The sequence below is a fragment of the Ictalurus furcatus genome, chromosome 3, assembly GCF_023375685.1.
Source record: "Ictalurus furcatus strain D&B chromosome 3, Billie_1.0, whole genome shotgun sequence".
In the NCBI taxonomy this organism is placed as follows: Eukaryota; Metazoa; Chordata; class Actinopteri; order Siluriformes; family Ictaluridae; genus Ictalurus; species Ictalurus furcatus.
Window position 1 is genome coordinate 28,233,681 of NC_071257.1, and position 9,358 is coordinate 28,243,038.

The 9,358-nt window shown below is 38.3% G+C and overlaps 1 protein-coding gene across 1 annotated transcript in view; it reads left to right on the forward strand.

Annotated features, from left to right (window-relative positions):
• p2rx3b (purinergic receptor P2X, ligand-gated ion channel, 3b) overlaps window positions 1-7,696 on the forward strand; it is an 8,962-nt gene extending 1,266 nt beyond the window's left edge. Inside the window, exons 3-12 of the mRNA XM_053621899.1 lie at window positions 316-387; window positions 572-641; window positions 763-853; window positions 1,017-1,094; window positions 2,942-3,083; window positions 3,739-3,875; window positions 4,007-4,100; window positions 4,214-4,279; window positions 5,844-5,921; window positions 6,044-7,696. Coding sequence (XP_053477874.1) covers window positions 316-387; window positions 572-641; window positions 763-853; window positions 1,017-1,094; window positions 2,942-3,083; window positions 3,739-3,875; window positions 4,007-4,100; window positions 4,214-4,279; window positions 5,844-5,921; window positions 6,044-6,184 — 969 coding nt within the window. The 3' untranslated portion in view covers window positions 6,185-7,696. The remainder of the gene's footprint in view (window positions 1-315; window positions 388-571; window positions 642-762; window positions 854-1,016; window positions 1,095-2,941; window positions 3,084-3,738; window positions 3,876-4,006; window positions 4,101-4,213; window positions 4,280-5,843; window positions 5,922-6,043) is intronic.
• The last annotated feature ends 1,662 nt before the right edge of the window (window positions 7,697-9,358 follow it).

Sequence of the window (9,358 nt, forward strand, 5' to 3'; positions counted from 1 at the left end):
TTTTAATTAATTTCATTAGTTTGGGATGTTTTCTATAATATGGGTTATTTTTTTCTCAAGTGTAATACAACAAAATTCTCTAATGGTGTAAACAAACATGTTCTTTTCACATCTTTAACTCAAAATCAATATTTTATTTATTTTATTTTAATGTTAATACTGCTGATGTACTGTGTGATAGTGAAACCATTTTCCTGTTATCAGTCCCAGTCCTGTATGTACAGTATATTGAGATATTTATTTGTGTGTGTGTGTGTGTGTGTGTGTGTGTGTGTGTGTGTGTGTGTGTGGGGCGCGTATGTGCTTATCCTCCAGGGGGCCTCAGTGTTCTGCATCATTACTAAACTCATCACCACAGAGAACCAGGTGCAGGGCTTGTGTCCTGAGGTTAGTAACACAACGTTATCATCCCTACAGTTTATTATCAATGTAAACACCACCTGACAATATTCTCGATGTGTTTGTAAGAATGTAGTATACTATAATAATGGAATAATAATAGTATAAAAAATAATAGTGTGGTTTTCTTCAAATTTAAGACTATCTGTATGTGCATGTGTGTGTGTTTTAGAGTGAGGGAAAATTTAAATGTGAACATGATGACAACTGCACAAAATTAATGACAAAGCCAGGCTCAAATGGTAAGACGTCTTAATTCTGAACCATTCGCACTGATCCAGCTAGTAACTTTTGCCAAGTGTGTGTGTGTGTGTGTGTGTGTGTGTGTGTGTGTATGCACTGACACACATATATGTCTGTTAGGTTTGTTGACAGGAAAGTGTGTGAGCTATGGTTCTATGAAAACATGTCAGATCAGAGGATGGTGTCCTGCAGAGATAGATGATGTCCCAATGTGAGTATATGGTGGCTGCATCGATGAGTGAATGAGTCACATGGAACGTTGTTTTGTAATGCATGGTATTTTTTTATTTATTAGCATGTGTTCATTGATTAAATTGTATAATTATAATGGGTGGATAAATGGATGGATGATAATTGGATCTTTTGTTTCTTAGAACACCCATGATGGAGGTTGAGAACTTCACCATATTTATCAAAAACAGCATTCGCTTTCCCCGCTTCAACTTCACAAAGTGAGAACTCAAATGTGCATTATGCTTTTGATTGTAATATTTCCAGACACATTATTATTATTATTATTAGGTTTAGTAATAGTAGCAATAGTTGTAAAAGTAGTAGTGGTGGCAGTAGTAGTGGTGGTAGTGATAGAGGTGGCGGTAGTAGCAGTGGTGGTCGTAGTAGTAGTGGTGTTAGTAGTAGTGGTGGTAGTGGTGGCAGTAGTAGTAGTGGTGGTCGCAGTAGTAGCGTTGGTACTAGTGGTGGTGTGCAGTAGTAGTGGTGGCAGTAGTAGTGGTGGCAGTAGTAGTGGTGGTAATAGTAGTGGTGGTAGTAGTGGTGGTAGTGTTAGAGGTGGATGTAGTAGTAGTGGTGGCAGTGGTGGCAGTAGTAGTGGTGGCAGTAGTAGTAGTGGTGGCAGTAGTAGTGGTGGTAGTGGTGGCAGTAGTAGTAGTGGTGGCAGTAGTAGTGGTGGCAGTAGTAGTAGTGGAGTCAGTAGTAGTAGTGGCAGTGGTGGCAGTAGTAGTGGTGGTAGTGGTAGTGGTGGCAGTAGTAGTAGTGGAGTCAGTAGTAGTGGTGGCAGTGGTGGCAGTAGTAGAAGTGGTGGCAGTAGTAGTGGTGGTAGTGGTAGAGGTGGATGTAGTAGTAGTGGTGGCAGTAGTAGTAGTGGCAGTAATAGTGGTGGTAGTAGTAGTAGTGGTGGCAGTAGTAGTGGTGGCAGTGGTGGCAGTAGTAGTAGTGGTGGTGGCAGTAGTAGCGTTGGTACTAGTGGTGGTGTGCAGTAGTAGTGGTGGCAGTAGTAGTGGTGGCAGTAGTAGTGGTGGTAGTAGTAGTGGTGGTGGTAGTGGTAGAGGTGGCAGTAGTAGTGGTGGCAGTAGTAGTGGTGGTAGTAGTAGTAATTGTGGCAGTAGAAGTGGTGGCAGTGGTGGCAGTAGTAGTAGTGGTGGCAGTAGTAGTGGTGGCAGTGGTGGCAGTAGTAGAAGTGGTGGCAGTAGTAGTGGTGGCAGTAGTAGTAGTGGTAGTGGTAGTAGTGGTGGTAGTAGTAGTAGTGATAGTGGTAACGGTGGCAGTAGTGGTAGTAGTGGTAGAGGCGGCAGTAGTAGCAGGGGTAGAAGGAGCTGTAGTGGTAGTAGTGGTAGAGGTGGTACTAGTAGTAGTAGTGGTGGTGGTAGTAGTAGCAGTGGCTGTAGTAATAATAGTAGTAGTAAGTAGGGATGCACCAATCTAATACTGAGTATCCATATTGCAGCTAATATAATTCTGATACAATGTATTAGAATGGTAATGGCATATTTTTCAATCTGGTGAAAACACTGGTGCTACAAAATTGATAAATATACCTGCAGAGCATTAGCTACAAATGAAATAAACTGTCAGGAATATGAACATTTTCCTCAGATATGTTGGTGAATTACTAAGAAAAAACTCAATATGACTAAAATTACACAAGAAATATGCTTAGCATTGACATGTAGCATCTATAGGATATTTAATGTTTAGAAGCATTGATATTGTGAACATGCAGCTCTCGTAAATACGGTGAACCCATGACCCCACGTGAATGCAGCACTACAACACGAATTGTATTAAACCACAGGATGATATCATGTCTGTGATGTCCTGCATAACTTAGCAGAACCTGGCTTGTTCACTGTCTGGATGTAAGCATCAGATCCAGATACTCAAATATCTCACATCAGTATTGTATCAAATATGGAAAAACTTTGGATTGGATTGGTGCATCCATACGAGTGAGAGTAAAATAAAATCTAACCTGCTCATAGACACACATCCTATCAATCTTTTTCTGTCTCGCACACTTGCCTGCACCGTGTCTCACATTATCTCTTTCTTTCTCACACAGAGGAAACTTCTTACCCAACATCAACAGCAGTTATATAAAGAAGTGCAATTTTGACTTTGAACAAAACAGTTACTGCCCGATATTCAGAGTGGGAGACGTGATCCGGTTTAGCCATCAGAACTTCACTACCCTGGCTAATAAAGTGAGTCTACATAGTCTTCACTGTTTCCTGCCACTTCCTTCAGATAGTTGTACATTTACACAGGGGCAGACATAGCACTAGTCAAAGTTAGGCAGCTGCCTTGGACCCCCAGAAGAAGAAATCACTTATGCTGAACATTTCAATATCGATGTTAAAATACTGAATAGGGCCCCATTCCTATATTTTGCCTAGGGTGCCCAAATCACTAAATTCGCTCCTGGTTGTACAATATTCAACTTTAAAAGTGCAGTTTGTAACATTTCAAAGTGTTTCTAGACAAATACTAATAATATTATTGTGAAGATAACTTGGAAATGCTGTGATTTAAATAAAAAATAAATAAATACTGATATACAATACATCTGGCTAGTTTTTTCATTTCAGTATTCTATTTACATTTTTCTGGCTCAAGTACCCACAACAGTCAGAACAGTGAAGCTAACTTCCAATTTTTATCCAAAAGCAACTAACTCATACATACTCTCATGACAACGGATGGGGTTGGTTGGGGAAAAGGGGAAGGTTTTCATTGCAATTCGAAAAAATAAAAATAAAAAATTACAAATTGCTCCACTAACTGTTATTAATCTTTCATTCTCTCTCTCTCTCTCTCTCTCTCTCTCTCTCTCTCTCTCTCTCTCTCTCTCTCTCTCAGGGTGGTGTAATAGGCATAAAGATAGCCTGGGTGTGTGATCTGGATAAATCAGAGGACGACTGTAAGCCTGCTTACTCCTTTACCCGTCTTGATGCCATGTCTGAGAAAACCAGTGTATCACCAGGGTACAACTTTAGGTGTGTACAAACTGAGATTGAATGCACCCTAGTTCCTTTCCTAAGTAAAACTTACTTGTACATGGTACAGTCATGTAAACTTTCAAGCTGGAAATTTTACTCGAAGCTCATATGTGTCATTTTGCTTTAAGGTTCGCAAAGTACTTTAAGATGGAGAATGGGACGGAGTACCGCACTCTGCTGAAGGCAGTCGCGATCCGATTTGATGTGATGGTCAACGGAAACGTGAGTGTCCAAGAAACTGGATGTGTTTACATTAATAAAGTCTGGGTGAATGTGTGTGTGTGTGTAAGAGCGAATAAGCCTTCTGTTCACACAATTTTCGGCCATTTTTGCAGGCAGGGAAATTTAATATGATCCCAACTCTAATCAATATGGTGGCTGCCTTCACTTCTGTGGGTGTGGTAAGTTTGCCTTCTTTTGTATGTTTGGTTCATACTTGTATATTCCAATAAATCAGTTACTTTTTAATCAAGGATAATGATAATATTTGATGTGAATATTTATCGGAATTGTTACAGCTTTTGTTACTGGATATTATTTTGTGCTGTGCTATTAGACTGGGGTTTTGTGGAGACTGTCTGTTTAGTAATATGCTGTAAAATGAACATTCATTTCATTCATTCATTCCTCTTCAGTAAGCGCTTTTATCCTGATCAGGGTCATGGTGGATTCTGCTAACAGGCAGGATTGCCGTGTAAAAGGAACAACCTTTGGAAATGCATTGTAAAAAATCTTCATGATCTTCATTTTCACTCACCAACAGAACAGTAACTCCAGTGAAATATGAATCTCTGGTTCTCTGAACCCTATATAAGTGCCAGCAATGTCCTTTTTACCTTCAGCTTTTCTGCCAGGTGAATTTTATTGTTTGGTCCCGCTTTAGCTGAAAAAGAAGAAAAGTATTTTCAGGTGTCTCCCATGTCCCCATAGCAAGGGGTCAGAAATTGTACATGCTCCAGCAAACCATATATGTTGGAACCTCTGAAGTCACCTGAAAAGATTATGTGCAAGGCAAAGAGAGCCACTCCACTGGTTCATCTAGTTGAACATTTAACATTCTCTAAACAGACCAGCATGTGGCAATGATTGAAAACCTTGCTTTGTCGATAGGGAGCTCTTCTCTAAGTTCACTGAGTCCGAGTATGGAGATGTGACGGGGATGTGAGGAAGGCCTGCAATTTGGTCGGGACACACAGGAGTCAGTTGTATAAATACAGTAGTGTCATGAGGAGAGAAGGCTGCGGTGTGAAAGTGTTTTTTTGGGATTCTTGACCTTGGAAGGCAAACTTAAGAAGTATCTATGTATGTTTGCCTTGCACCTCCAGGGTTGGGGGTTCAAATCCCGCCTCTGCCGTGTGTGCGTGGAGTTAGAATATTCTCCCTGTGCTTCAGGGGTTTCCTCCAGGTACTCCAGTTTCCTCTCCCAGTCCAAAGACGTGCGCTGTAGGCTGATGTAGGAATTTCCAAATCGTCTGTAGTGTGTGAATGGTTGTGTGAGTGTGTGTAAGATTGTGTCCTGTGATGTGTTGGCACCCCGGTCAGTAGGAGAAACAGTACAGAAGATGAATAGATGGATGGATGGATGGATGGATGTGAACCAGTAGCATATGCAAAAGATCTCAAATTTGACAGAATCTTCCATTTATATTTAGAACAATATGCTAAACAAAATCCCCTGTTTTGACCATCAGGGTCTATGGATTCTATAGGACATTTGCCCAAGTGGGAGCAAACTGGTTTTATTGGTTCCTTGACAACAGTCATTATGGAAAATAAAAGTGTGTGTGATCATAATGTTATCAGACGTACACTAACTTTTTGTTTTTTGATTTGGCTTTGTATAAATTTGTATTACTATTTGGGACCAAGGTCATCTTCTCTTCTAAAAATGTGCAGTTCTTAAATATTTATAAAATATTTACAAATTATTGACCTTAATGGATTTTATATATATGCTGTTTTTAGGGGGCTGTCCTTTGTGATATAATTCTTCTGAATTTCCTGAAAGGAGCTGATGAGTACAAGGCAAGGAAATTTGAAGAGGTATGTCCCCAACCCTCCCGCAATGAGATTCCTATAGGATTGGGGTTGGTTTATTTATTTATATATTTTACCAAAATAAAAACGGCAGCTTCTGTTTTTCTTCTTTTCTTCTTTTGATCTAGGTGTCAGATAAACAAATTGAAAAATCACCCTCCTACATCAGCGGCGTGTACCGAACCAGAGATCTCAGCGAGCTGTCAGTCAGACCTGAAGACAAGTTCTCTAATGACTCAGGGGCTTTTTCCATCGGCCAGTATGGTTAACAACGTCTTCAGAACTACTTTAGTACCACTTAAATACCCCGTACAATTTCACTTGTAGCTTTATATAAATATGCACTGTAAATAGCTGCAAGGTATCACATTCTAGTACTGATTTTAATATACAAGGTGTCCTAATAGTAATCAAGCACAGATTTCACATTCAAAAAGAAAAAACGTTAATAACGGACACTAACAATCGACGATTTACTATATATGCCTATTCATTAAAGCTATGCAACAACATACAGTATATGCAGTTGTGGCATGACCAATGACTGTTAAACAAATCAAAATCATCTTATATTTTAGATTCTTTGTAGTAGCCTTGATTGTCCTGACGACAAATTTCAAGTATACGGTTAAATCAAAAACATTTCTGATCATGAAAAACATAATTAATCAGGTTGATGCAAAATTCTGACTGGTACAGTTTGTGTAGAATATCATGTCTGGACAGAAAACAAAAAAGAAGCTTGCCTTTTCAAAAATGCCATAAATCTCGCTCATATTTTCTGTGAATACTTCTCAGTAAAGATCCTGCTTGTTTGAATAATTGCCAGTACTAGCTTTTTTCCATACTGTAGTTACTGTATAACCATTAACTAAACCTGAAAGTAAAATAACCTTTATAAGGTTACTACTACTACTTTTACTGAGTAATAATAACCTTTAAAAAAGCTATTCATATTTGACATGATAATAATAATAACAATAAATTAGTAAGGAATAAAACACAACAAGGCATGATGATATAGAAATATAACCAACGATGGTTTGGTGTGATGTTGATGATTTTCCAATAACGGCAGGTCTTGAAGTGTTTTATTCCTTTTATATCACAGCAATTTACCAACACTAACATTTTTCAATTAGAGAATGACATGTTGTACTTTTTATCCATTCATAGTTATGTTTAATGTTGTGGAACATCCATATGAAAAGTTAGTTCCTGCTATCACTTACATTAATGAAGCTAGAAACAGTCACTCCCTCACCACTCTCTCTGAAGTTGGAGTCCTAGCTTTACCTCTGACTAAAGACTGCCACTGGAGACTACTTCCAAAAATACCACATAAACATTTAAAGAATTACACACATTTTTAAATCCATTTACAGGGATTGACCAATTTACAAGTCCCTGTGTAGGTTGATACTATAGAAACAATAGCTGCTGCTATAGAAAATTAATCAACGCCTTCTGACTAATCAGAATTGAAAATTCAACAATGCTATGGAATAATAAATAATAAATAACAATACTGAAATTGTTGTGACTGCTGATTGTTTTGGTAATATTACTTTTGGGACACCCTGTATTTAAATGCTTCAGTGTCAGATGTAATATCTGCATGGTCATTTTCAGGCCTATAGCAATAGAAGACCAAAGTAACTTAAAGCATAAAGTAGCACTGTGAGTAGAAGTACATTTGAATATCCACAATTATACAAGTAGTACCACTATTTAACAATATAGGTTTTTAAGATCATCATATTAAAACAATCTTAAGTAATATTTCTTGACAGGGTTCAAGCCTTTACGAGCTATGAATTAATTAATTAAAGTGAATTAGCATAAGCATTATCGAAACTGAATTAAATAGTTATTTTAACTCTCACTTTAGGTACTCTCTTAGGTAGCTAATTTCTATTGCATGTGTTTTAAAAAAAATCACACTGTTACATAAAATGGTAAAATTGGGCGATTGGAGGAATTGGAAAAAAATTTTGTTTGTAGAGAAAAATAGCATTGTGGCTCAGATTCTTGTAGAAGTGTGTGTAGATTTCACCCGGGTTTTTTTTTTTATTTTCCTTGTCACTGCACAAAAAAAAGTGCCCTTTTTTGTTAAGTGGAACTTCATTATTCACTAATTTCCATTATAGTTTCAAAATCAACGTGTTTGATGATTTTAAGATGAATAAGCTTAGCTCCAATATAATATGGATCTGCTGGAGAAATAAAACAGAGGTGGTTGAAAGAATGTACTTGGAGGATATGAATACTGAGTACTAAGAAATTGTAAAAAACTTAGTAAGCTGTGGGAATTCAATGCTGTAAATCCAACTTGCAATAAGACAGTGGTTTAAAAGTTGGATGTTTTAGTATATGTGATAAGCCACTTGTGTAATATATTGTATGTGTAATCTGAGTAATCTGCACAAGTAAATATATCATACCAAAGCAACACAAATGAGTCAAGGCAATCCATCCATCCATCCATCTTCTATACCACTTATCCATCTTCAGGGTCATGGGGAACCTGGAGCATATCCCAGGGAGCATCAGGCACAAGGCACATACATGTTCACACACCCATTTATACACACTACGGACACGCCAATCAGCCTACCATGCATGTCTTTGGACTGGGGGAGGAAACCAGAGAAAACCCCTGCAGCATGGGAAGAACATGCAAACTCTGCACACACAGGGCCACTGTGGGAATCAAACCCCTGACCCTGGAGGTGTGAGGCGAACATGCTAACCACTAAGCCACCGTGCGGTCAAGGCAAGCATATTTCATAAATAAATGCACCCATATAAGTATAAAGGTATTAAATAAAAAATATGCATATGTTTTTCATATTCGAGAAACAGCTCATATTCATGCACAACTGCCTCTAGAGTTTACACTGAATGTTGGTTCTGAGGGCAGAAACTCTTTATTTCTAAGAGAGGTTAGAGGGGAATGCTCAGACTGGTTCAAGCTGACAGGAAGTCTACGATTACTCAATTAACCACTCTTTACATCTGTGGTGAGTGGAAAAGCATCTCAGAATTTACAACATATTGATATTTGAGCTGGCTGGGCTACCACAACAACAGCAGGAGACCACTCCTGTCAGCCAAGAGCAGGAATCTGAGTCTACAGCGGACACAAGCTTACAAAAACTAGACAGCTGAATATTGGAAAAACATTGCCTGGTCTTTTTGGCAATAAACAACTCCTGCGGTGCTGCATGAGGAGTGATGAGTGACAAAAATGGATCCCTTTGGCCTCTGCTTTTAGTAGCTGTATTAATAAATTTAATATACACTACCGGTCAAAAGTTTAGACACACTCATTCTTAATTTTTTCCCCCACATTTTAGAATAATAATAAAGTCATCAAAACTCTGGAATAACACAAGTGGAACTATGGGAAATATGTTGTGATAAAAAAAATCCAAAATAAA